This window comes from Annulohypoxylon maeteangense (assembly GCF_022496945.1).
Source record: "Annulohypoxylon maeteangense strain CBS 123835 unplaced genomic scaffold GGS22scaffold_5, whole genome shotgun sequence".
Taxonomy (NCBI): domain Eukaryota; kingdom Fungi; phylum Ascomycota; class Sordariomycetes; order Xylariales; family Hypoxylaceae; genus Annulohypoxylon; species Annulohypoxylon maeteangense.
The window spans coordinates 1,234,388-1,260,474 of NW_025953252.1; the positions used below are offsets into that span (position 1 = coordinate 1,234,388).

Here is a 26,087-nt window from a genome sequence, read left to right on the forward strand (position 1 = left end):
GTTTGGTGCAAACCCTTGGAAGCCAGGGAAGCGTCAAGGGTTCCAAGGTTGTTTTGAGTTTTACGTCGGTGGTCCTACATGGATATGGGATACACGGCTGCTTCGTACATGGGGCTACGTACAAAGTCGGGGGCAGTTCCAATACTAGTCGCCTCCGCTCCGCAGGGGAAGCCCTCTACGCTAACGCTCACTCCACGTCGTACCTTCCTACCGTAGCGTGAAAGCCCGGCGGCTACGCGCTTACAAGTAGCGAGGGGTGGAGATCATTGTGACAATTCGGGTTTAGTTCCAATCATGATACAAGTATACATATCCCGATGTACAACATCTTCGTTTTCTAACTTGCAACATTCAATGTTGAAATAACAATAATACTACCTTCATACTTGCCTAGGAATCTGTAATGCGAGATACACGATTACCTATTTCGTATACCAGTTAAAAAATGAGAAGAAGATGATTGGAGATGAGGTAAGAAAAAAACACAAGAAGACCGTTACAAGGGGCGAGGTAAAATTTTAACAAGAAACTCAATTGAATTTCCATCAATCAGCCCAATCTATGAATTGTGGGTTTAATTGGTCAGATATCCAATCCGAGATCCCCTTCTTCGTGTCACTAACTCTCGTCCCTCATCTCGTTTTCTCATCGGTGAACGGAAAAGAAAGAAAACAAAATTTTATAAATTTGCAAATTTGTGAAATTAAAGCACGCAAGCCATTTGTCTCAATTAGAAGAAGAGGATTGGACGAGGTTTTCATATTATTACTTACCTACCTTTATGGAACATCATCACTATCATTTTATTCATCACTACACACCACCATCGCCCATTCTGCCAACGAGAAGACGCGTAAGAAACCATCTTGGGATTGTGTAACTCTGCAAGTTGGCAATTATCAGGAGAGCGGATAGGCTGATAGGTAGATGGACGGGACGTGCGCATCATTCTATTTGCTTGATGTGCTGGATGCATTGCATTCGTCAACCCTCTCTGCCCTCTCTCCTATTTGGTCCAGTCCTAGAGCGAAGCACCCGCATCTGCAGCAATGCGACATGGTTTTAACCCCAATACGGGTTAGATCGGCATGACAAGTATCCCGAGACTTCGGTAGAAGTAGCCATTGGGATCTTGTCTCATACCTAGGAGCCGGTACCGTTATAGCCTACATAATTCATAGAGTTGCTTAGCATAGAATATCAAAGATACTCGGCAGATCTTCCCTTAAAGTAGAATATTAAATATGAATTGGATGATTTAAATGAAGTATGGTTGCTTTTAGACCTTTTTATCAAACACCAAAGGAGCCAACTCTGAGGAACACCGAATCTGAAAGGAACACCCTAGTAACATCGCGGAAGCATCAGATTTGGGTCGTAGGATCTCATGGTAGTAGTCTTCATGAGGCTCAAGTAAAGCTGAGCCACTACATCGAAAGCTAAGACGACGTATAAAACACCTCCTGCGTCTTTAGCTTCTCGCAAATTCCATCCACGTGTCTATGATTGCTACTAGCTCTACAATTTTAGACATTTCGGGGTTCACCGTTGGGGGCCGATTTTCAATACATTGATGACTTAGGTGTCTGATGTTCCTTGCAGGAAAGCGTCGGGACCATAGAGACATGCAGTTTAATTTGTCTTGATCGAGATTATCCCCTCGTCTTACATGCCTGACATTAGAAGTCGTGCAACCCAAAAACCCCTAACACCTTTATGATCGTTCCCCAAGCTAGACGAATACCTACCTAGGTGGTATAGGTACTCGAAGCAACCGACATCGCAGATCTTAGCCGCAAAACTCGCACAAGTAATTAAATACATATAGTAGGTATACTTCCATAACCATGACGCTGATCACATGACGATGCAATCTTTAAAGCTGGACATGTAGGATTCCTGACATTGCTGCAGGTATCCAGCTTCCTCGGCCGTGCCAGCCAGGGCATTATGTGGCCGTACTATACCATTCACTCTTAGGCTCTGCTTGCCCTCACCATGCCACCACCGGAGTTTTTGGATCCATGTGCGTTCTTCGTCGTCCGTGCTGATCTCCCACTTACCGGAGCTAACAGCCACTGTGCATTGATCCTTGGGAAAATGATATTCGGGTAGGAACACAGTCGTGGGAAAGTCGTTAGATTGGGCCGCAGTTCCCTCAATTTCCATAACAAACTCGCAATTCTTAAGGTCGAAGGTATAATCTATGATTGGCCCATTCGTACTTATCGGTGCAGGACGAACATAAGCTTCCGCGGCACGATATCCAGGAGCGTTAGTCAATTCGGGGTTTTGACTTGTCGGCGTTGACGCGATTGAGGGGTTGGTCAGAACACGCTTCAAATTGCCGGGAGTGACCGAGGTTTCATCCTCGACTTCTTTCCTGGTAGCCACTGATTTCGCGAGACTAGAAGTTGACCGGTTGAGACTAGGCGATGGTGGAAGAGGGGAAACAGGCAAAGTTTGGTCATCAACGGAAAAGATGGATAGATCCTCGCCATTCCACTGGTCACCTCGCTGGTGGTCATTCTGAGTATAGCGTCAGCAAGCAGGTAAGGGCAGGGGGAAATCGCAGGAAGTCTTACCGTCGCACAATACACCCATAATGTATATCCCTCCATCAATGCGCCTTCAACAGCAAAGTGATTCGCATCCATAGCCGCGGACTGACTTGAATAGTCACCTGTCTTGTAGGCGCCTTTATCATCCATGTCATATGGAATACCAAATTCGGTGAGAATACATGGGTGATTTCCCATATAGTCCTGACCTTCCTTTCTCATAGCCGCCAACTGTTCCTTGAAGCTGTTTCGGATAGCCGTCTCGCCAATCTTAATAGCGAAAGCCGGGTGCCAGTAATGGCCACGAAGGACTCCAAAAACGTCTACGTTCCATGTCCGATTCCACTTCTTGGTCATGAGCGTGATGCCATCATAGTAGTGGGGCGCGTAAACCATCCTCGGGTCGTCATCTTCGGTGCCTTTGATGCTTGGGGGCACTTCTAGGGTTGGTGGCTGACAAAGCATAATCGCATCTTTGTGGATATCCCTTATAGCATCCCGATATTTGCGATAGAATGCCATGAAGTATGTGTTTGTAAAAGTGTGGAAGTCCAGTTTATCGCCACTAGTCGGGTGTTTCTCGAAGTAGTCCTTTCGTAAAAGCATATCCGTAGATGGATCCCACACCCCATGTTGGCCCCAGAGACACTCACCTAATCTCCAGTCGGGATCTCGTTTCCAACCATATCGAGACTCGTCATAATCCGCCGGCAACCATGCCTGCTCGCCGTGAGGATCGATCAAAACACGCCCGGTCTTGTATGGACCTAAGCCTCCCATATCCCATGTATCAACCTCGCATGCTCGTCCGGACCCCGTGAGGATAGCCTGCCAAAGAGTTGGAGATGACCCCTTTTTGAGCTGCTGTTCACTTGGGATGACGCTTAAGTCGACGTGTCCAATCATCCCTCTGCCCGGCTCATTTAAACTCTCCCATCCGAAAACGATATCATTTTCAATACCACCAGCTTCGTGTATACGCTTCGCTAGATGCTTACAAGCACGTACGAAATGTCCTTGGAGATAGTCCTGGATATTGATGCCATCTATTATACATTTCGGGGCGAAATCTCGACCGGCGAAGAAGAGCGTAAATATCGTAGCTGCTGCTAGTCGGTAATAGTTCGTCGACCATATCATTTTTGGAAAATTCTCGGTGTCGGGATACGTATTGTGTACGATGGCGGCTTCGGTGGCGGCGAAGCTCTGGGGATTCAGTCCGCAGGCGTAAATCGTCCACATAGGGGCCCCAGATCCGCCACAATATCGCGACCACTAGTTAACGATTATAGTCAGTATATTTATGCTTACTCCATTTACATATCAACCAATTGGAAGCACGTACAACATCCTGATGAGGATCCATGAATATGTAAAATCCGTAGTCTTTAGCCGCCTTCAAAACATCAATCGTGTGCTGAATCCAAACCTCGTCATACCTCCCGGGCCCGGCAGCCTCGATGGCTTCCCACGTAAAGACATAGCGAATAGTATTGTATCCAAAGCGTTTCAAACGAGAAAAGTGTATGTGCGCGTCTTCTTTTCGAAAAGGTCGGCTGTGGAATTTAACATTATCACCGTCGAAGAAATCTTGGGTGACATGCGAAGGCACATCGGGTTGACTTGGTAGTTTAGCATCACCTGCAACATTGATGCCCCTTAGCAAGACATGTCTCCCATACGCGTCCTGGAAATGACCATCCTCAATAATTAATCGTAGTGAGGAAGCCATAGAGAGTCGTCCGGAAAATGAGAGTCCCAAGCAAGCAGGTTGTCGATAGATTGACGAAATTCTTAGGGAAATGCTGTCGTGGGATTCCAGACCGATGGTACGTATCTAGGGATGCATAACCCGGAACACGGATGTTACTACGTCCCCGAACCTAATAAGCCGGCGATGACGTCTGTGCAAGGATTCACTGTTGGGGATATTCACAGTAATTATACTGTGCGGATGTGGGAGAATTCGAGGTTGTAAACACTGTATTGTACAATAACTAGTACGGGAGATGGGGAGGTATAATCGGGAGAAACGAGGAGTTTTATAATCGAGATTTCTACTTGATATAGTACTGGGAATTAGTTATATCAAATGTTTATGTTTAAGCCGTCTGGATGGCAGATACTGGACATTGAGCACGCCGATAGAATGTGGGAAGAAGGTTTAAGGCAAATGGACAGCGCCATTAGCCGTCTGACAACTCAATATTCATGAGCTCCATGAACCGATATTCTCCCGACGTATGCCGTAATTCCATCAACCACGACCGCCATATGTTTAATAAGTGGATCTAGATTTTCCCGGAGTTTCGCCAGACCCACCTTTCCGTGCTACACCGGAAATCGAAAATCGTACATCAAACCAATAACTTTCAAAAAAATAAAACCCGATGATGAAATGACACTTGGGCAAACACACTCATGCCACTTCCGTCCCAGATCTTGTCTCCCCAAGACATGAACCCTAGCATCCCTGATGCACCTCCTTTAAGATGGCGAGCATCAAGGCCTCATTAAAGGCTATTAATGATGCCATTCGCCAACAAAAATGGGACGATGCTCTAGCACAGACCGAAAATGTCATCTCCAGAGATGCGCGTAATTACCAAGCGTACGTAGCCCTGTCTGCCCAGAACACCCTTATCATTCACCGCAGGATCTGACATTCGTTCTAGTCATGTGTTCAAGGCCTTTGCCTTGGACAAGAAGAACCAACCGGAACTGGCCGAGGTCGCCTACCAAACTGCTATCGGTATTCGATCCGATGCTCAAGCATGGCAAGGCCTGATCAAAATCTACGAGAAACAAGGTCCGAAGGCCGTCCAGAAATACCAGCTAGCTGCTCTCAAGCTTGCCGAGATATTCAGGGATGCCAATGAGATGTATAAGTGTCAAGACGTTGTAGACAAATTTATTGATTTCGCTCGTGCCCGTTGTGATCGAGCTCAATACGTCCAGGCGCTTCACCTCATCCTCCCCAATAGCCCTATCTATCCCGCTCTCGAGGGCCGCGTTCCCCACCCTTCTAAAACTTACGAGACAATAGCTCAGATCCTAGAGGTGGATGAGAAAAAACGCATCAATACGCTCATTGGCGAGCGCCGCACGAGGCTGGGTGCTAAGCTTAGTGAAGTCACCCTCGAGGTCAACAGAGAAGTCCTATGCCAGAGCGAGCTATGCAATATCTACGAACAGCTCACTCTTTGGGTTCAGGATGACGATGTCCGACGCCAATATGAAGAGAAATTACTCCAATTCCGATACGACCGCCTTCTGGTGACCCCGTTGCCTGATAAAGCTGCTGAACTTCAGGTAGTTGAGAAATTGGCGAATGACATGGTCATTATCAAACACCCTTATAAGCTTGCTTGGGATATAGCAGTTGAATGGCGTGACCATAAGGAGATCAAGGACTGGGACGTCAATGTACTTAACGAGTACTGTTCCTTCTTCCCGGATAGCGATCTCTATCGTGTCTTGACTGGGTTCATGACGAGCGACTTATCCCCTTTTCCGAGGAAACCAGCAGAGGCTCCAGCGCCCGCACAAACATCGGGTGCAGATGATGAAAGCTCAGATGATGAGGATGGCGGCGCACCGACCTCGGTAATACCGTATACCGATGAAGACAGGCTCATAATGATGACAGAGGGTATCTCGACTACTAACTCCCTGTTTGCTCATAGGTTGATGGGCGAATACTATCAACACTTGGAAGAGCACGAAAGCAATGCAGAACTTATGAAGAAGGCAATGAAAACCATGGTTGCGGAAACGGAGAAGACTGGGAAGATATTTACGAATGCCAACCAGTCCTTCATGATTTACTTAGGTACTGCGTTGGTGTTTTATCAATCTCCAAGGAACCATGGCGAAGCCAAGTTCCTTTTTGACAAGGTACTTGAAGCAGACCCCACATCAACATCAGCTATGATTGGTGTGGGTCTAATTTATGAGGAAGAAGAGGAGTACGACCAGGCGATTGATTTCCTAGGAAGAGCACTCGAGGGCGATAGTGGCAACCTCCGTGTATGCGCCGAGGTTGGATGGTTATATGCACTGAAGGGGGATTATACGCGCGGCAAGGCAGAACTCGAATCTCTTCTACCATTGATGCTACGTGCCTCGGTTTCCAAGGACTTACTAGCACAGACCCAGTATCGACTAGGTTGCTGTATCTGGAATATCGATACTTCCAAATCTGCTCGAAAGGACCGGAATGGTGCGTACGCATACTTCCTAGATGCTTTGAAAAGCAACTTAAACTATGCGCCGGCATATAGTAGTCTCGGCATATATTATGCAGATTACGCGAAAGACAAAAAAAGGGCTCGGCGATGCTTTCTCAAAGCAGTGGAGCTGTCCTCGGCTGAAGTCGAGTCTGCCGAAAGGCTTGCCCGATCGTTCGCCGATGACGGAGATTGGGACAGAGTTGAACTCGTGGCACAGCGAGTTGTGGATTCGGGCAAAGTTAGGCCACCTCCTGGGTCCAAGAAGAAGGGCATTAGTTGGCCCCTCTCTGCCTTGGGAGTTGCTGAACTAAATAAGCAAGATTATGCTAAAGCTATTGTGTCGTTTCAGCAAGCTCTGCGAATAGCTCCCGAAGATTACCATTCATGGGTCGGCCTCGGGGAAAGCTATCATAATTCTGGGCGATATATCGCTGCGACAAAAGCCATTCAAAATGCTCAGAGATTTGAGGAGCGTGAGGATGGCGACAAACTTGGCGGCACCTGGTTTACTAATTACATGCTCGCCAATGTTAAACGCGAGCTTGGCGAGTTCGACGACGCCATTACTCTATATCGTGAGGTCATATCAACCCGACCAGGCGAGGAGGGTGTCGCTATAGCTTTGATGCAAACCATGGTTGAAAATGCCCTGGATTGTGTTGAAAAGGGCTTGTTTGGGAAGTCTGCCGAGCTAGCCACCGAGACCTTATCTTTCGCCCTCACCGTACCCACTCACATAGCTACCACCTTCAATTTTTGGAAGACAATTGGTGATTCATGTTCTATCTTCTCTTCCGTCCAAAGTCATATACATGATTTCCCTACCGAAAAACTTCGAACACTACTCAATATAGGTTCAGATGACAAATCGGCTTATGCGGTATTAGAAGATATTGACGGCGTGGGTAAAGATGTCGTGCTAGCTGAAGGTATCTTTTCAGATGACGAACAACTCGGGGTGGATCTTACGCGAAGTCTTCACGCAACCATTCTAGCTCACAAACGAGCAATCTACGAGTCGGCTAATGATATTCATGCCCAAGCCGTCGCATATTATAATTTAGGCTGGGCCGAAAATCGAGCCCATCTCTGCCTTCCTCCCGATCTTCGTGTTCAATCTAGTCGATACCAGAAGGCTGCCGTTCGAAGTTTCAAGCGTGCGATAGAGCTTGAAGCCGGCAATTCGGAATTCTGGAATTCACTAGGCGTTGTCACAAGCGAAATTAATCCCTCTGTAGCACAACATGCATTCGTGCGGAGTCTATTCCTCAATGAACGAGGTGCACACGCATGGACGAATCTTGGTGCTTTAGCACTTCTTCAAAATGATATTCAACTCGCGAATGAGGCCTTTACACGAGCCCAGTCCAATGATCCCGATTATGCCCACGCATGGCTAGGCCAAGGCTTCGTTGCACTATTATATGGCGATCCCAAAGAAGCTCGTGGTCTTTTCACTCATGCAATGGATATTTCAGAATCATCATCGCTTTTAACCAGGCGTCAGTATCCAACGTCGTTATTCGACCATATTCTTACAAGCCCTCCAAATTTGGGTGTCACGTCTCTTATTCAACCACTATTCGCTCTTGCCCAACTGCGACGTCTCGATCCCCAAGGCCTTTCTTATCAGCACCTTTCAACGCTATATCAAGAACGAGCTCATGACATCTTGAGGGCGATAGATACACTCGAGAAAGCTTGCGAACAACTGGAGGCGAATTACGAAGCTACTGAGTCGGCGGAATCTCTCGCCCGGTTTGCCTTAGCCAAGACAGATCTCGCACGGTCTTACCTATCAGCCGGCGAATATTTGAAAGCTTCCGAGTGTGGAGAGATGGCCTTGCAGTTAAGCAGCGACGATTCCGCAAACGAACTCACAGCGGAGCAACGCAAAAAAGCTCGATTATCAGCACACCTGACTGTTGGCCTAGCCGAATATTTCTCCGAAAATGTAGAAGCGGCTGTGTCGTACTTCGAGACCGCGCTTGACGAGTCTGATGGTAACCCGGATGCTGTCTGTGTTCTAGCTCAGATGTTATGGGCCACAGGTACTGAAGAAGCTAGGGAAAGAGCACGTACTGTCCTCTTTGACGTGATCGAGAAAGACTCAAGACACGTACAATCCGTACTTCTATTAGGAATCATCGCGTTGCTAGACGAGGATGAGGAGTCGCTAGAAGCCGTAACTTCAGAGCTCCAAACACTCCGCACCAGTGATAAGGTTACTGATGCAGAACATTCTCAAATCGGAGAGGTATTCCGCGCTGTTGCCGTTTTGTCGGAGACTAGTACAGATGCCGATGTCCTTACCCAACTCCAAAACGATGTTATGTTATACCCACACCTACCACATGGGTGGTCTAGGTTGGCCGAGGTTAGCGGGGAAGAATATCCGGCAGACATGGCCCTGAAGGTGGCATTGAAGGCTATCCCACCCCGAGGTGAACTTGGCGCCGTGGACCTTGCTGATGCATACGCTGGGACTGGAAAAGCTGCCGATGCACAGACAGCAATCTTCATCGCCCCTTGGAATAGTAGTGGTTGGGAATCCCTAGGTAGTGCGGTTGCCTCCTAAAACCGCACTATCGGTGCTCGGTATGTTATAGAGCCCTTTTTTCTCCCTTTCGTTAACTGCTGTTATGATGATATATGGATACCGTAAATATGTTTCAAGACGGGGCTGAGATCTTCATTGATGCATAATCATCCAAATCTGATGCAGCATACCTCTTATCATGGTTTATCTTCAAGTTCATTTCTTAAATGAGTAACTAATCGAACTCTTCAGGCACAGTTGATGACACCGCCATTTAACATATCGAATATTTTGGGCTGCGAGTGAGCTGGGGACAAGATGGTTGGACGAGCCCTTCATGTTGGGAACGATGATGTTATGTACGAATGAACGATGACCATGGCTACTTCACATGATGGGAAAAAAATGTAAAGTTGAGTTTCAAAATATGATTCCGAGTCATCTTACCAAACTATAGGAGAATATCTCCAATCTTGTGATTCCCCCTTGACTAAGCGCAATTTCAAGCTAGCTATTTGCCATCCAAAATTTCCCCAAGACCCATTCCCATCCCAATCTCTCGTCAACCTTCCTAAACGTCTTCCGCAATCCCCATATACTCCATCACCCTCCACACACTCCACAAAACCCTCTGCATAGAAGCAAACCCAATCGTACTATCAAAAGCCCAATCATTCGACCAAGCCAAAAACTCATTATGCGCCGCATGGAACCTCCTCTGCAAACTCACACTCTTGTCCAGCCGCGTCTGCTGCCACTTATGCCACGTGTTCCCCTGTGCGGCCTTCTTCCCCTCCCGCACCTGCGGCTCCGTGATCTGCCACGCTTTCTGGAACTCGATCACTTGGTGGCCTAGCGGCTTCCATGCGCTCCCGTGTCCGTGCACGAGCTCGATCCCGTTTACGAGTGTTCGTAACGCTACTTCGAAGCCGGTCTTGTCTCGCAGAATCGCGGCGTCGATTTCTTTCTTGAGGAAGTGTCCGATTCTTTCTTTATACTTTGGGCTCGGATGGATCCCGGAAGGGGGCTGGCAGGTACATCCTGGGTGTGGGATGCAGCCGGCTGGAGGTGGACTGCTGGGGTGGTGAACGCCACCGGGTTGGGGAACGCTGCCGGGCTGGCAATTGCCGCTAGGTTGGTAATTGCCACCAGGCTGGTAGTTTCCACCGGGCTGCGGGGCACCACCGGGCTGCGGGGCACCACCGGGGTAGGAGGCGCCGCTAGTTGGAAGGTTGCTTCCAGGCTGCGGGGTATGATGATTGCCGCCAGGTAAGAAAGTGTCACCGGGTTGGGGAGTACTGCTACCAGGGTGCGGAGTACTGACAGCCGGAGGGGCTCCGCTGGGGTTGTTGCTAGGATGGGGAGTACCGCTTGGCTGGTAATTCCCTCCAGGTGGGCGATTGCCGCCGGGCTGCGAGGCACCGCCGTGATGGGAAGTGCCTCCAGGTTGAGAAGTGGCTCCCGGATGAGGGGTATCAGTGGGTTGAGATATGTTTCCGATATGGTTATTATCTCCTGACGGGGGAGGGCCAGCGCTAGGTTTGGCCGGTCTCTCAGCCTCAACTTGGTCGGGGACTACCTGAGACAATAGATCCTTCGCATACGCTGCGGCCGTAAGTGCTGCATATGCCTGCCAGTCTTTATTTCGGTGGGTATCTGCGTAGTCGCATATACCGCGGATGACAAGGCAAGGAAAGCTATTCATCAGACCCGCTGCCTCTCTTTCAAAACACAACACGCCCTTCTCTTCGAAGAACTTGTCTCTGAGGAGGGCGTCTCTCATCTCTTGGTTTGCGGAGGCAATCAAGCCGTAGTGGACGGCCGGGCCTTCCGCGGAACCTGAGCGTTCTTCTCGTTGTACCACTTTTGCGAAGCCATCCCCACAGACTTCCCAACACGGCCTCCTAGTATTAGGAGGGTGTACGACGGATGACTTGTATAACCTGTCAGTTCTTGGATCCGGCGACCTGAAAGATTTCTCAAGATGTCGGTTGGTGGAAATGATAGCCTGGACTTTCTCCTTGATCTGAGGGCCTCTAAGCTGATGTCTGGATCTGACGGCGGTCACGGCTGTTCTTAGCGCTCGAGGGGGTCTGTTCAAGTGTCCAGTATAGCGGAATTCCTGCTCTTGGATTGTCTTTCCATAGTCGTATTGAAACACGCCACCGTGGCCGCCATGCTCATTATCATTGGAACTAACCACGACATCGCCTAGTCTGATATCGTTCACGCTGCTTGGTGCGCCGCCACCAATCCCAACCAGAACGCCGATGCGGACGTTGCGGAAAGTGAGTAGCATATCGCTAGCAACATCTGCTGCGGCTGCTATCCCGGGTTCTCCATCTGGAAGGACAGCTATGGCGACGTTGTGCTGTCCAATACGGCCGAGGATGTAAGTGTTATGATCTCCTCTAGCTTTGGAGGAAAGGTTTTCATGCATATCGTCGAGAAAGGCTGCTGCAGCTGTGGCTTCGATAGAGCTGGCGCTGATCCAGCCCACGGTGTAATCGTTAGGGTCCGACATGATGATATTATGGGGAGTTTAAGGGATAAAAATATGTAAGTTATTTCGAAGTGGGCTTTTCAGAAGGGAGATCATTGATGGAATCTTGCAAGTATCGTGGAAGCTATCCTTAAGTGAAGAGGAACAAAGAGGTTAATATAGCAAGAACACAAGATACGGGACATGGCTTGCTTCTGGGCTAACTACCAATAGCTACCTACTTACGAGGATTCTAACTTGCCCCTACCTATGAACATGGCACGTGAAGAATGATATATTGGGCACCGAGCAGATTGATGTTGCCGCATGAGCTGAACACACGAAATCATGCACCAGAATGAGACGAGAACCAATACAAGTGACACTAAATTCAGCTTCGAAATATATTGGCCTTATTTTCTCGACTTATTAACCTTGGCCATGCGATAAAACTCTGGTTCATCTAATCAAACGTTCTTCCCCGCAGCTATTCCAAAAGGTCTTTCAGCGCTAGCGGAAGAAGAGATCAGGCATACACACGATTTATCTACAATGGGGATAGATAACGTCGATGTGGCACGAATAGATCATATATGTCTCATACCTTTCGCTTCAATTTTTGGGGTTATTGAGTCGAGCTGACAGAATATATTAATAACAACCTCATTTAATGTCATTAATAGGTCAAACAGGAATAGTATGGTACCTCCTGGGCCACTGGTCAGTACAACAAGATGACCAACAACAGAACTGTATCATAATACCTAGAAACAGTCACTGAGAAGGTATTATTCGGAATATTGGGACCTATCTACCTTGCCATCGCTTCTTGTGACAACCTCAGATTGATATAAACCAAAGTGGGGATCACCCTGGCAATGATCACCAGCTTACCTACCTAGTATAGAGCAAAGTAATCTGAGATCTTGAGGCTTATAAACTGGGCATCTAGGACTGTCTTAATTCCTGTTTGTTTCGTCGTGTTGCGTGTCGGAGTGGGTTTCATGCGAAGAATCACCCCTATTAGAATTTCAGTCGCGGCAATCCCGTCAGCTCCGCTAAATTTGCCAGCTATTAATTAGGCGCATTCTTCAGAAAATTGGATTCCCTTTAGACCAGCTGAAACGGTAGTTTTTGGGCCTCCTATTGGTGGTCATTCATGTAAGAGGCTATTCTGGGACTAGAGGCCGGTAGTCAAGTCGATCCGTGTGGGGGATCTATCCGGGACGGCAAGACCTGAGTCGATTACGGCGTCCTAGGTTAGGGCTCACTTGAATCGTGGAAAATATCTTAGTTTGACACCATCGAGGGACTTGTGAATTGCCATATCTGGGGAAGGACCAATATAGACCCTTTGGAGAGCTGGCTACCTAGGAAGTGTCCCCCTATTGTCAAGCTTACAAATGTGTTACCTAAGCGTTGTGATTAGTCATCGAATATTGCCAACAAGGACATTAACGATACGATTTGTTACTGGAGTTTCTGAAATTTCAGCCTTCAAATCCATCCTTCGAAGTACGAAGTCCTATGAGTGAAGAAATATTCGTAATTGTGAATTCAAACGTTACGTTTCGATCTCGAGGAGTTGTTTTAATAAGGGAGTGAACTTTCATTTAGAGAGGTTAGCCAGCCTACTATGGAGGTACTAGGTATTATAACTTTAGCGCCTACTAACGCCATAATTCTAGCGCATTACAGCGACCTCCCGAATTGATTCAGCCAACATTACCAACTCTACCTAAGTAGGTAACCAACAGAAATGAATGTATGTGCATCTAATGCCTATAATTTTGGTAATTATCTGCCAAATTTATTGAAAATTCCAAAGAAATTTGGATTAAGCTTAGGTATGGAATCAATATGCCATATATATAAACCTTAAGGTATATCAGCCACGTCTCTTGCCCAGTGTGTAATTAGATAAGCAATCACTTGATACTGTACTATTGAGTTACAGAATTAATGGTGATCTGTTCGCCTATAAATTCACTGAGAAATAGCGGGCACCCACCAGCCTTCAGGTGCTCAGCCATAAAGAGGAATGCCACACGGTGCGACGGGTTCTAAAATATACGGCTTTAGCCCTTGAGCCCAGTTGTGTTGTAATCCACCACTATATTTGCGGGTTTTGGCGCATTTATGGACCTGGTCCCGCTGTATTTTTGAACCTGAGCCTGAGCCGGGGTGCCTGAGGCTAAGTGAACAACACATTGCCAACTACTACATCATTATCCTGAAAATGCCTCAGTCGTCTCGGCGCTCAGGTCCTATCAAACGGAAAAATCCCATCTAATAATATCCGATTGCGTTTGATCTTTTGAATATCAAATTTAGGTAATATCAACCTTAGAAATTACCTACCTAATTCCATAGTTATAGGTAACTATAATACTGGCTTAGGGAAGGATCTCCACCTATCTAGTACAAAGCAGTAAAGGTGATAACCCGTTGTAGATGCCCACACTAATCCAAAAGACTAGTTCTGAGCTGAACCTATGATCAGCAAGTCACATTTCCTTACCAAGGATACGGTAGGCTATCAAACACGTAACAACTGAGGGGCTTCAAGTGGGAGGTGCCACGATGCAGACCTAACAGAATAACGATGTTACCTGAGAAGTTGTTACTAACTCTCCTAGTTGAAGGTCATCGTACCGAAGACATATAGGCATTACTCTTTCCTTACGGTGTTTTTAAGTCACAGGATACCTAGGTACGCTCTGATTTGATAAAACTCCTTCTACCTACCTCGTAAATCTTATTTTATGATGGGTTGTTGTTTGTCGAAACGAGCTATGGAAAGTTCTCAGACGGATGAAGGGCATGAACTGGCTCCAAATTATACTGTGAATACGAACGCGAAAGCCACTAATACCGCCAAAACGACTACTACTCTATGTGTTCGGTGCGCCGAAATCGACTGGAAAGATATCATCCGTCAGGCGTGCGCGCCATCAACGCGACGAATCTGCGAACTGCCACCCGAAGACGACATTTCTGAACTATCAGAGAATGATGAGCAACAAGAAAGATATTTCCTCAAGATCGAGGTGCCGACGCTGACAAGGGACTGTCCAGTATGCATCCTACTTTCTGCCCTTGTCAGAGAAGAGGAACGTGTTGGTAACAAAGTTGAACAAATTATGTTTGGGAGAGAGGATGAAGAGGGATTCTATGGTGATGCAGATAATCTACAGCCAACGATGTATGGCACCGAGAACTACCAAGATCCAAAATTATCGAGCGCCAACCAGTCATGGCCCACCGATTGTGTTCTAGGACTCGCGATACAGGAATATTCGAGCGATTCCAATGACACTGCAAGAACTCTCAGGAAAATAGATCCGGCGAAAATCAATCTCACACTTCTTAGGAATTGGATATCGACATGTCATGACCAACACGGAACAGATTGCAACCCTGTCGAATCCGAACTCGTACCGTCTCTCCGTGTTATTGATGTACGTACAGGAACCATCGAGGAGGCCAAGCCAGGATGCAAATATGTCGCCCTTAGTTACGTCTGGGGTAGTTCGCAGCCACCCGCAAATAGCTCCCAGAGCAGTCAAGGTAGAGGCCTGCTAGAAACAGCCCCAGAGACTATCAAGGATGCAGCATGGCTTACCGAAGAGCTGGGGTATCAATATATATGGATTGATAGGTATTGCATTCCGCAGGATGATCCTCAGGCCAAACATGATCAGATCCAAAAAATGGATTTAGTATATCAACAAGCGGAATTGACTATTGTTGCCGCTGCAGGTGAAGGACCAGAGTTTGGGCTTCCAGGGGTTGGCAATAGAAGACGTGACGCACAGCTCTCAGCGAAGGTGAGTAGCGATACATACTTGGTATCAGTTGAGCAAAAGTGCGAATCATTTTTCCAGTCGAAGTGGATAACCAGGGGCTGGACCTATCAAGAATCCATTTGTTCGCGAAGGTGCATCGTGTTCACCAAAAAGGAGATGTTCTTCCAATGCAAGGGCATGACTTGTCGGGAGACAGTCCGTGAACCAAGTAATAAGGACTTCTTCATCGCTAGCCTGAATGAAGGTCCAATCAGCCTATTCGGACAGAAGCTGAGCGCGTGGGACCATATTGAATCGTACTGTCGTCGGGAATTGTCCTTCAACAGTGACGCGCTTAACGGAATTCTCGGGATACTACGACTGCACCAGCAGAGCCAAAACCCAGTATACCACTTTTGGGGAATGCCTTTCTCCGCCGACAAAAACAATTTGGTCGAACAGGCTTTCCTTGCGAGCCTTTGCTGGGAATCTACAATTGAATCGGAAGATACGATGGAGATTAAAGAACCTCGCCGTGAAGATTTCCCAAGTTGGTCTTGGACCGGATGGAAAACCCCGATCAGACGGTTTTTTAACGAATACAGCAGGCCTCCGAAATTGGCTGGCACTGTTTCAGTGCATCTCCAAGATGGGCCAATCTTAGGGTTTCAGGATGCTTTTGATCAGAATATCAAGAAGAGTGATTTTAGCAAGCTTTCAAAGTTCCTAGACGTCGAGTGTTGGACATTTGAACTCGAATCGAATATCCGAGAACCAGGCCCTAATGATGACGGATCATCGTTGGCATGGGTTTGGCCAACCGGCACATCCCAACTAGATGAGAACTCTAGGGCAGCAATTTCACTAGCTCTTGATGGGGATATCTCAGAAAAGATTATATCCGCTAATCCAGATGGGCACTTTTTGGCTCTTATTTTCGAGAAAAGGAAGAAATTCTCACAACCTACACACCATCTAGAATCAGGAGGGCGGTCAAGCGAAGGCCTTGCGAATTTTGTGATAGTCGCTATGAAGAATGGAGACCACTATGAACGAGTCGGGTTTATTAAACTCGATGATAGTGAGCTATGTCGAATGTCCACCTCGACCTTCAAGCGCATCACACGAAATGGCATTTCGATCCATTCGGATAGTGATGGTTCGATATATTCCCTTGAAGGTGACGACGACAACGACGACGACAATGACGATAATGATGATGATGGTGATGATGGTGATGATGACGACGACGATTATGATGACAATGATGATGGCGGTGATGGTGGTGGCCGTGGTTTGGGTGGCGGGTATGAGAGTTTCTATATAAAGGATTGGCTTCCAAAACAGTTTACATGGCAACGAGTTAAACTAGGCTGATATGCGGTCTGCTTACCTAGTATTTACCAAGGGAGAAGCATGTGGATGGGCAAAGCTATCCATAAGCCGCATCAAATATAGAGTCAATCCCATGACAAAAGACACCTTCGGTCGATCAAGCTTCGGGGCTATGTATGGAGTGTTTTTGAACAACACCCAAACGGAACTTTATATCACGTCAAAATGTATTTAATGCCCTTGACAAGAAATGAATCTATAGATACGGAATGGTTGACCCCTTTCGATAAATATTACTAATAACAAATGATTAGTCAGCAAAGCGAAATTTGGGTGTTCGTTGTATTGCGAAGTAGAATTTAGTTCCTACTCAAAGCTATTAAAAGTTGACAGAAGTTACTTCTTACTTAGAATACTTACCTATGAAATACCTAAGATTAGGTTTTCTATCCACCTCTCCTACAAGAATGAACAACTTGAAGGGGAGTGGGCGACAGTGAATTATGTAAGCTTTAAGTCAGCATCGAGTATAAACTTTACTCAGCAATGACTAAGCAGCCCCTTTTCCACTAAGCGCTGCGATGTGCTGGATTACTTAAGTGAATATTAGTAAGCGTTGACAGGATAATGGTAGTAAAACATGATTCGCATACTTGGAAGAGCACAACTCTTGTCTTAGCACAATTAATTACTATCTAGCAACTTTTGATAGTAGCCTAAGGAGCATCATCTTATTTACATAGCCACCAGCAAAAGGCCAAGTGTGCGGGCGACCGCGCGTGGTATCTCAAGACCAGCGAGAAGTCCACGCTAATCATGATTCGTGAACTTTTGCCATTTGACGCCTTGCCCCTATTATTCCGAAATAACATCCACGTATGAAACGCACTTGTCTTTGCCACCTAAATTGGCAAACCTCTGCAAGTATTCTCCATTGTCGCAGTTAAATCGTGCGAATAGATGAATCGTGTATGGAAACGTTCGACCAGGGTGTTTTCACCTGAGGCAAGATTGGAACTTCAAAGCCATGCGTTATTGAAGTGTTGTAACCGGTCTAAATAAAAGCTCCTAGGAGCTCCAGTATTCCTCGACTTAACGTCTCATGTTCATGCTAAGAACAGTAGGAACAGGCACCGGAGTTTCCTTCTTCGGTTTGAATGCAGCCTTGTCATTCTTAGCCTTGTTCGTAGGCGTTCGCACCTTCGAAGGTGTATCAATAGCACCAGGCGCCGATGCCGATAGCGTTATGGCAGGCGGTTGAATGGGCGTTTCCTTGGATTTAGAAGTTTTCGGTCTCTTCGCAGACTTTCCTTTGGATTGCGATCCCTGCTCAGCAGTTGCTTGATCAGCTCCTTGTCCGGGATGTTTCCTCTTCAGCTGACCACTGACACCATCCGACTTTTTGGATTTCTTTGAACCGTTTGATTGGCTCACCGAGGCTGAGGAAATACCCTGCCACGTGGGGGTGGGAACACCGATGGGGGTGAAACGAGGTTTCAGACCCTGGGGCTGTTCTCTAATAGCCTTCGGAATCGGCGCATAATCATCGGTGGCTGTAGCACTAACAGCTCCACCGGGGCCGAATTTAGCAATCCGGCGGAGATGAACGGTCGAGTCAATACCGCGGTTTACTGATATTTGTTAAACAATGCATGTACACGAGGAGTAATGTTGTAAGACTTACGAGCAGCGTACTTATCACCACCCTGTGACGGAATGAGAAGCTGAATCTGCGTGCTAGTAGCATGGGATTCTAGATCTAATCCATAGTCATCTCCTTTGTGATTTAGTAGAGCTTCTCCGGTCGTCGCCTTGGATAGGTCGATTTCCATATCCTTCAAGACAGTGATTGGCAATGAAGCTGGCGCCGTGAAATACCAGACTTGCTTTCCTTCTAGGTTGGTGTTATTGAAAAAATCAGCAACTTCCTTGGCGGGGTTGTCAGAAGAAGCCTTGCGAAGAACGAAATTGGAATTGTCAATCCATGCAGGCCGAGAGCTGAAGTTGCGTTATTGAATTAGAATATTTCGTATATATTAAGGTGAAAGGGAACTTACACTTGGGAAGCCGAGCCTGGTGCAGGAGTGTTGCCATTAACAATTACCTCGTTATTATCATCGACATCCATGGCGTCATGGGTAGATTCCTCATCAGCATCGGAGGAACTACTATCGCTATCCTCGTCGCTAGATGATTCAACCTCGGCAGGTCGCTGTGCACTCGTCGCTTTATCTCTATTTCCATCTTCACTTTCATTCTCACTTTCGTTCTCACTAGAAGTGTCGCTGTCTGAGTCGCTACTATCTTTATCACCATTCTTTTCGGGGGATTCTTGTTTCGTAACAGTGTTCTGCGTCGGAATGTCGCTTGAGTCTGAGCTCTGAGAAGAGGAGTCGGAATCAGAGTCGGAATCAGACTCAGAATCCTTAGAATTGAAGGTCGTCGATTTGGTAGGTTTGGTTGTAGGTAATTCGTTCGAGGTTGACGTAGATTTGGTAGGTTGTGACTTCGTGGGAATGGATTGTTGAGTACTCTTGCGCTTGCTTTTCTGCTTCTCCGTATACTTCTTCCTAGCAGCATCTACATCAACCTCACTATCACTGTTGCTTCCATCGCTGTCATCTGAGCTAGTGTCATCACTATCTCCGCTATCACTAGTCTCGGCGAATTTCTTGGTATTTTGTAATTTACTAGAACCGGGTGTAGAATTCGTCGCAGCCTTTTGGTCGCGGACGCGTGACACCAAAGAGTCAAGAGATGCGATGGGGGCGCGAGCGCGATGCTTCGCCATCGTGAATATCCGCACTACTACACAAGTAGTGAACGGAAGTGAAGTTGAGTATGTGAGCGCAGAATGTGAAGAGAAGCTGACGAAATGTTAGAAAAGGGGTAGTATTTTGGTGTGTAAGATCTATATCGATGTATCTGAACAACGATGGTGTTCCGATGGCGAAGACGAAATTCGGGTAAGGTGGAATTGAAAAGGTTGAGATCGAAAAAGGATTGAGAAGTGAAAATTGAATGAATTGACTTCACGCCATGATTGTTCAAAAGTTTTTTTTGGAGCTTTCCTAATGCTAACGCGCGAGTTCACGGGTACGTACCTAGTACTGATTACGGCGCGCTATCAGCCGCGGGGCTGGGGAATCGATGTGGGGCACATATAAGTTCCATAGTGAGCTTTTCGGAGTATCATATATCCGATCCGTCTACTCGAAAATCCAAGCGCACAAGCAGAATCCCTGCTCGCTCCTTTCGCAGTGACTGGCCAATCAAGAAAGAGTACTCAGCGATTCCAATCTAACTATATATGGATTAGCTCGTAGAAATTGAACATCCATTTTAGCAAAGCTTCATACTTCACACTTCATTATCTCATACTTCAACTAAATTTTTATATATCGACTAGCACATAAACCACAATGTCTACAAATAAACGACGGAAACTCAATGTGGCAGAGCCCCAACAAGGTGAGTTAGAAAGACAAAAAGACTTCATTTCAAGCATAAAAATATTCATATATTATTAGCTGTGAGCGCCTTTGCTCTTCGTAAAAAGCTTCTCAATCAGCAAACCACACCTACACCAACCGAGGAAACGAATGATGAAGGAATAAAAATAGCCTCATCTCCATCAAAACCATCGCAGAATAAAAAGATTAAGGATCAAAAGAAATCGAGAAAGAACCCGAGTACCCAAACGGCAACAGGCCATGAGAAAGGATCAAGCACTCCTTTGAGAGATCTACTACCGGTCGAATTGCCCACAGAAAACTGTGCTGTTCCTAATTCTTCAGATGCTCTCGCAAGGAACTCATCGCCTCTCACCACTGATGACGGAGATGAGGTCCCAGTTCAGCCTGTCAAATTTTTAGCTGCCCAGCTCTCCAGCTTCAAGCCAACCAAAAGCAACTACCAAATGCGAAAAGATGGGAGAGTGGTGTTGAAGCTATCGGACGGAGATGTGCGTCTAAAATCACCAAATTTTGAGACCCTAACTAATGAAAGCAGCGTCTAGTGATTCTTGGTAGCTATGGCATACGCGTAACATCTGGTGAGATTACTATTAACGGTGCCACACTGAGAAGCACGGAGAAGGCGTGTTGGGTGGAGGCACCACATTGCCATGCGCTTCCTGTTATCAGGTGCTCGGACAGGGCGACGACCGAATTACTCCCCCACCAAAATGCCGTAGCGATGAAAAGTCTCGGAAAGCTTTCGCCTTACTTTAGAAGACTTTGGAATGAGCCCGATCTATCGTCTCTAGCCAAGAAAACTTCGAGGACCGAAAATACGTATCAAATAGTAAAGTTTCCTCGAAACATCATTTCAAATTTTTTTTTTCTAATACAATTGTAGCTATATACGTCAGCAGATGGTCCGAAGAAGACGTTTATACAAGATCTTGTTTCCCCACCGGAGTGGAACAGAGAGCTCGCTAGGTTGGTTAGCATGTCTAGCTCAAAGCCTTGCTCGGTCATGATCACTGGACCGAAGTCTTCTGGAAAATCTACTCTGGGTAAAATTCTTGCGAATCGACTTATCACCGATCAAATAAGAGGTTCCAAGCCCCAAGCTCACTGTGGGGTAGCTGTACTCGACTTTGATCCTGGACAGCCCGAGTATTGTGTTGCCGGTCAAGTTGCCTTGGTGCTCCTCACCGAGCCTGTTATTAGCCCCTCGTTCTGCCGCCCATTACCCAGCTCGGAAATCCAAATCATTCGATCCCATGCCTTGGCATCTACATCTCCCGCTTCAGATCCTGATCTATACTTAGAAGCAGCTATGGACCTTATGACGCATTATCGAAATACCCTAGGGCGTTGTCCCCTCATCATAAATACCCCAGGATGGATTCAAGGAACAGGATTAGACTTATTAACTTCCCTAATTACGAATTTACGGCCTACTGAGGTAATATATATGTCCGAGTATGGCCCCGGTGAAGTGGTAGAAGCGCTTCAAGAGTCCTGCAAGGTGTCCGGTTTCTCTACGCTGCCGTCCCAAGCTTCGCAGCTTACTTCAAGGACAGCGGCGCATTTCCGTTCGATGCAAACCATGGCATACTTCCATGCTGAACCTGGAAGTACAAGTGATGTTGACCGTCATATTCAATGGAATACAAAGCCGTTGACAACTATTCCTCCTTGGCAAGTCAGCTATATTGGACCAAGTCGCGGTATTTTTGGGATCATGTGTTATGATTATCAAGCGCCTTTGGATTTATTAGCTGATGCAATTAATGGCACGATTGTCGCGATTATCGGGGTTGAAAATGCGAAGGCGTTTAGGCATACTACAGAACACGAAAATTCATCTAATGATGCAAGAATCAACATGATGGACATCGATGACAACGATGCGCAGAAGTCGATGTCATCGTTCTCAAGCCTATCAGAGAAAATAATTGCGACGACGCCAGAGGGCATTCCATTTATCGACACTACGAACGTAATTGCCCTCGATCCTAGATTTTCGCATTCTCTTGGTCTAGCCCTTGTTCGTGGCATCGACGTCGAAAATGGTACACTTCAACTCCTCACGCCGTTGTCGTTGGAAAGTATCGAAGAGGTGGCATCTAAGGGAGGCGAAATTGTCCTTATTAGTGGAAAATTCGACACACCGAGCTGGGCTTATACCGAAGACTTATACTATCAGACTTACGGAAAGGCGGATGATGGACCTGATGCGGATGAACCAATGGATGCTACTGAGGAAAATGTGGATAATACCTCCGACGCCGAAAATGGTGATATCGGAGTTACTGACACAGCCCCGGTTCCATGGATAGAGGTGTTGCATGGGAACCAAAAACGTGGCGCTGGATCAAAAGTGTGGAGGGTAAGACGGGACCTGGGTCGTGGTAATGCTACCTAATACGTACCGCTCAAGTACGATATCGAGATCTATCATCCCATTCGCTCGATTCACTAGGTTCCACCGCTTCTGCAGTTTCCAAGGACCATATGCAGGAACGGGATAAACAGCTGCAGGGACGTTGTGTTGGGATACGAAGCTAATTCATTGGCCCCATCCCTGCGGTACTTCACCGATGTGCATATGCTACTATGTACATGACATTCATTTTTTGCCAATCATATACCCTGAATATCTCACACCTTACACAACATGCACAGGGGTGGACGTAGTCCATGTACCAGCACAGTCGAATTCCCGGGTTTTCAAACTGGCTGCCCTCACTCTCTGCATAGAACCAATCATCGGGGACATTCACGATTCGGGATCGATACATGCATATATGTATCCGTAATTTGTTACTCGACTAATATTTACAATTAAAAAATAATCGCATCCTTACGACCATTAATCCACCACTCCAGGCGGCAACACCGCAATATAATCCAACGGCGCCGTCTCGCGACCATTCGCTTTAGCATCAACACGCACGACATCGCCCTTCTTAATCTGGATCCCCTTAAACGTAATGCGCGTCGCAGAGTGTCCGTCAATTCCCCTCGTCAGCGTGAATCCTAGTTTATCCTCATTATCACCAATCCATTTCCCAATACTCTTCTCGTTCAAAAATAACTCGTACGAAGCTTTCCCTTCGTATAGATCGTAGTACGCGACGGCAAGATCGTACACGCCGTTGGGGTAATTGATCGTTGCGCTTGCGCTGGCGGCAGTCGAGTTCCCGATGGTCTGCACGACGCGCAGGTTCGATGCGACCTCGAACGGGGTCACGGCTGTCACGCGGTAGTTCTTCAACGTCATGTTCTCCGCTTCGATTCGCCATGGGTGCTTGTTCACTCGGTCGTGGTCGTCGGCGATGTTCGATAGCGAGTTGTAGAATTGGTTGATGCTATCCCGCCATACGATCGAGTGGCCCGCTTGGTAGGTTAGTCGGAACATGGTCTCGTCAAAACGCTGTTTGTCGACGAGGTTGCGGAGCTTGGACCATTGAGTCGGGAAGGTGGCGGCGGTTTCGGCACCAGCGTAGTCTAAGAAATGTTAGTTTGGAGATAAGGATGGGAAAAGGGGGGAGTACATACGCGCATCATAGAAGTGCTGGATAACCGTCTTCCCGCTCTTCAGCACATGCGTATACGGAACGTGGTGGAACCACAATAGCAGGTCATCGGGAGTCGTCTCAATTTCCTCGTACATAGCAGCGACTTCATCGGGGTATTGACCAGCGTAGCCGGTGCCGTTATATACAGTGCGGTCCATTCCGATGCTGAAAGCATCAGCTCGCGTCCACTGCCCCCACGGATTATTGTCCATCGACTGCGGGTTCGGGCCATAGTGGGGGCCAGTAATATCCGTCAATGTCTGGATTCCCAAGTTACCCGTATAATTCTCATAGGCGGGCCACGACTCCATCGACATGCGCGTGATGGTCTCACGCACAGTGTCGTCCAGACCGAAAGTCAATCTTGTCCAGTCCTCCAGGATCTCTACTTCATTAACCGTGGGATCCCAGGCGATTCGTCCATACGCGTACAAATTCGACATGGAAAGATGCGTGCCAAGCCAAGTGGCGTTCTGCCCCACGTTGACAACTGCCGCATAACCAGTGAGTCCCTTCTTGTTAAAGCGCTTGCCAGATAGGATATCAGTGCCAATAACAGATTTCTCACCGTCGACACGCATATCGAAATCCAAGATCGTCTTCCATAGCGGTGGTAGGTAGACTAGATGACACTGCTGGCCGAGGTACTCTTGCGTGATCTGCAACTCGATCGCCGAAGCCGTCTCCTTCAAGTGGGCGAATAGCGGCGACACCGGCTCCCGCACCTGGAAATCAATGGGTCCGTATTTAACCTGGACAATCACATTATCATCGAACTTACCATCGAGCTCGCGGAAGAAATCCACAGCCGCGTTCGCACGGTCGTCTTTCCAATTCGCCTCGTTCAGGGTCTGGTAATCGTACACGAAGGCGCGGAACATAACAACGCCACCATGCGGCTTTGCAGCACGCGCAAATAGGTTGGCTCCGTCGGACAGTGTGCGGTTATACGTGATCGGACCCGGCTGACCCTCGGAGTTCGCCTTGACGAGGAAACCAGCGAGATCTGGGACCTGTGCGTATAACTTATCCGCGATGTTATTCCACCACGCGATGACGGACTCGTCAAGCGGGTCGAAGGTGGACAAGCCGCCGAAAGTCTGCGGTGATGCGAAGTTCAGCGATATCCCGACCTTGATGCCCCACGGCCGCATGGCGTCGGCAATGCGCGCTAGCCCGGCCATGTTCGCGTCGCTGAGCAGGATGGCGTTCGCGTTGACGTTGTTGATGACTATGCCGTTGACGCGGATCGAGGCGAGCAGACGGGCGTACTGCTCGACGCGCGTCACGTTCGAGAGGACGGTGTTGTTCTTGAAGAAGATAGATAGCCCGGCGTAGCCGCGCTCGATCGTCCCGTCCATATTATCCCACTGGTTTATCCATCGGATCGCGGCGCTAGGGTTCGTGGCGTAGGCGACTTCGGTGAAATTCGCCTGGGCTAGCATGGACAGGTACTCGAATGCGCCGTATAAAGCACCGCGCTCGTTTTGGCCTACAATCTCGACGTTGTCGCCTTTGACGCTGAGCCAGAAGCCATCTTCCTCGAGCTCTGGGGTCTCAATTGCGATACCAGACTCGTTGAAGGATGCGACTGTTCCAATGACCACGGAAGCGCATTCCTTGACCTCGTGTGATACATCAAGTTGCTTTCCGAGAATCCCATTGATGCCCTTTTGTAACTCTTGACCAGCGGTGTAAACAGGACTCGATTCGGTCGTGTTGAGAGCGATGATAGCAGAGGGAACAATAGCTTGCCTAGCAATTTGGTTGGGTAGTCGAGCGTATCGCAGCCACGCATTCAAACCATCCTCTGCAGCCGCGAGGCCGAGGGTAGCCAAAAACCAGAGTCCGCGCATTCTGTCGCGCCTAGCTCAATCGACCTCGTTCTGTGTACGCGTAGAGATGAGCTCGGTCATTGCAAAGGTATCGGGATCTTCCTGTTTATACGTAATTTTCAATCCCCCAACTTAAGTCGAACCCCGTCTGGGGAACTCGCGGATCCACATTCTCCAACAGCCTGGTCAATCGCGTTTAGGCTAAATGCGTCGGTATGAATAACCGGTTGGTGGACCTTGCCCAGGCGACGGCATGGTTTGCGGGAGGTTTTTGGTGGTTGT

General features: G+C 47.6%; 7 protein-coding genes across 7 annotated transcripts; 3 read left to right on the forward strand and 4 right to left on the reverse strand.

The window, feature by feature from the left end:
- Positions 1-1,514: 1,514 nt before the first annotated feature.
- On the reverse strand, positions 1,515-4,712 carry GGS22DRAFT_158759 (glycoside hydrolase family 5 protein). The gene is made up of 3 exons (XM_047960691.1): positions 3,907-4,712; positions 2,586-3,836; positions 1,515-2,529 (listed from the first exon to the last, which is right to left on the reverse strand). The coding sequence occupies exons 1-3, from the start codon at positions 4,291-4,293 to the stop codon at positions 1,858-1,860; spliced, it is 2,310 nt and encodes a 769-aa protein (XP_047820645.1). The 5' UTR covers positions 4,294-4,712; the 3' UTR covers positions 1,515-1,857.
- A 224-nt stretch (positions 4,713-4,936) lies between these two features.
- On the forward strand, positions 4,937-9,824 carry GGS22DRAFT_118073 (tetratricopeptide). The gene is made up of 3 exons (XM_047958148.1): positions 4,937-5,172; positions 5,237-9,391; positions 9,585-9,824. Exons 1-2 carry the CDS (start codon positions 5,054-5,056, stop codon positions 9,369-9,371), a joined length of 4,254 nt encoding a protein of 1,417 aa, XP_047820646.1. The 5' UTR covers positions 4,937-5,053; the 3' UTR covers positions 9,372-9,391; positions 9,585-9,824.
- A 395-nt stretch (positions 9,825-10,219) lies between these two features.
- GGS22DRAFT_118056 (nucleoside phosphorylase domain-containing protein) lies at positions 10,220-12,061 on the reverse strand. The gene is made up of 2 exons (XM_047958147.1): positions 10,745-12,061; positions 10,220-10,503 (listed from the first exon to the last, which is right to left on the reverse strand). The coding sequence occupies exons 1-2, from the start codon at positions 11,854-11,856 to the stop codon at positions 10,251-10,253; spliced, it is 1,365 nt and encodes a 454-aa protein (XP_047820647.1). The 5' UTR covers positions 11,857-12,061; the 3' UTR covers positions 10,220-10,250.
- Positions 12,062-14,609: 2,548 nt separating this feature from the next.
- GGS22DRAFT_199156 (heterokaryon incompatibility protein-domain-containing protein) lies at positions 14,610-17,029 on the forward strand (the record flags this gene model as incomplete). Its single annotated transcript, XM_047966249.1, has 1 exon — positions 14,610-17,029. The coding sequence occupies one exon, from the start codon at positions 14,610-14,612 to the stop codon at positions 16,977-16,979; it is 2,370 nt and encodes a 789-aa protein (XP_047820648.1). The 3' UTR covers positions 16,980-17,029.
- Positions 17,030-17,609: 580 nt separating this feature from the next.
- Positions 17,610-19,976, reverse strand: GGS22DRAFT_118085 (DNA-directed RNA polymerase I subunit RPA34.5-domain-containing protein). The gene is made up of 3 exons (XM_047958149.1): positions 18,995-19,976; positions 18,622-18,935; positions 17,610-18,568 (listed from the first exon to the last, which is right to left on the reverse strand). Exons 1-3 carry the CDS (start codon positions 19,726-19,728, stop codon positions 18,030-18,032), a joined length of 1,587 nt encoding a protein of 528 aa, XP_047820649.1. The 5' UTR covers positions 19,729-19,976; the 3' UTR covers positions 17,610-18,029.
- Positions 19,977-20,348: 372 nt separating this feature from the next.
- On the forward strand, positions 20,349-22,902 carry GGS22DRAFT_118094 (uncharacterized protein). Its single transcript, XM_047958150.1, has 4 exons — positions 20,349-20,408; positions 20,468-20,901; positions 20,949-21,242; positions 21,297-22,902. Exons 1-4 carry the CDS (start codon positions 20,360-20,362, stop codon positions 22,812-22,814), a joined length of 2,295 nt encoding a protein of 764 aa, XP_047820650.1. The 5' UTR covers positions 20,349-20,359; the 3' UTR covers positions 22,815-22,902.
- A 332-nt stretch (positions 22,903-23,234) lies between these two features.
- Positions 23,235-26,057, reverse strand: GGS22DRAFT_118129 (glycoside hydrolase family 67 protein). The gene is made up of 2 exons (XM_047958152.1): positions 23,951-26,057; positions 23,235-23,899 (listed from the first exon to the last, which is right to left on the reverse strand). Exons 1-2 carry the CDS (start codon positions 25,824-25,826, stop codon positions 23,262-23,264), a joined length of 2,514 nt encoding a protein of 837 aa, XP_047820651.1. The 5' UTR covers positions 25,827-26,057; the 3' UTR covers positions 23,235-23,261.
- Between the last annotated feature and the right edge of the window lie 30 nt (positions 26,058-26,087).

Bases quoted from the DNA above. Each gene is read 5' to 3' on its own strand.
- GGS22DRAFT_118056 (XM_047958147.1), bottom strand. From the start codon at position 11,856: ATGTCGGACCCTAACGATTACACCGTGGGCTGGATCAGCGCCAGCTCT. The intron at 10,504-10,744 runs GCCCGGCGGCAA...GGTGCCCCGCAG, and splicing joins CATCACGGCGGTGCCTCGCA to CCCGGTGGAAACTACCAGCC.
- GGS22DRAFT_158759 (XM_047960691.1), bottom strand. From the start codon at position 4,293: ATGGCTTCCTCACTACGATTAATTATTGAGGATGGTCATTTCCAGGAC. The intron at 3,837-3,906 runs GTACGTGCTTCC...ATCGTTAACTAG, and splicing joins TGGATCCTCATCAGGATGTT to TGGTCGCGATATTGTGGCGG. The intron at 2,530-2,585 runs GTAAGACTTCCT...CGCTATACTCAG, and splicing joins TATGGGTGTATTGTGCGACG to AATGACCACCAGCGAGGTGA.
- GGS22DRAFT_118094 (XM_047958150.1), top strand. From the start codon at position 20,360: ATGTCTACAAATAAACGACGGAAACTCAATGTGGCAGAGCCCCAACAA. The intron at 20,409-20,467 runs GTGAGTTAGAAA...ATATATTATTAG, and splicing joins TGTGGCAGAGCCCCAACAAG to CTGTGAGCGCCTTTGCTCTT. The intron at 21,243-21,296 runs GTAAAGTTTCCT...ATACAATTGTAG, and splicing joins CCGAAAATACGTATCAAATA to CTATATACGTCAGCAGATGG.
- GGS22DRAFT_118073 (XM_047958148.1), top strand. From the start codon at position 5,054: ATGGCGAGCATCAAGGCCTCATTAAAGGCTATTAATGATGCCATTCGC. The intron at 5,173-5,236 runs GTACGTAGCCCT...CATTCGTTCTAG, and splicing joins GATGCGCGTAATTACCAAGC to TCATGTGTTCAAGGCCTTTG.
- GGS22DRAFT_118085 (XM_047958149.1), bottom strand. From the start codon at position 19,728: ATGGCGAAGCATCGCGCTCGCGCCCCCATCGCATCTCTTGACTCTTTG. The intron at 18,936-18,994 runs GTAAGTTCCCTT...ACGCAACTTCAG, and splicing joins CCAGGCTCGGCTTCCCAAGT to CTCTCGGCCTGCATGGATTG. The intron at 18,569-18,621 runs GTAAGTCTTACA...AACAAATATCAG, and splicing joins TGGTGATAAGTACGCTGCTC to TAAACCGCGGTATTGACTCG.
- GGS22DRAFT_118129 (XM_047958152.1), bottom strand. From the start codon at position 25,826: ATGCGCGGACTCTGGTTTTTGGCTACCCTCGGCCTCGCGGCTGCAGAG. The intron at 23,900-23,950 runs GTATGTACTCCC...AACATTTCTTAG, and splicing joins CCAGCACTTCTATGATGCGC to ACTACGCTGGTGCCGAAACC.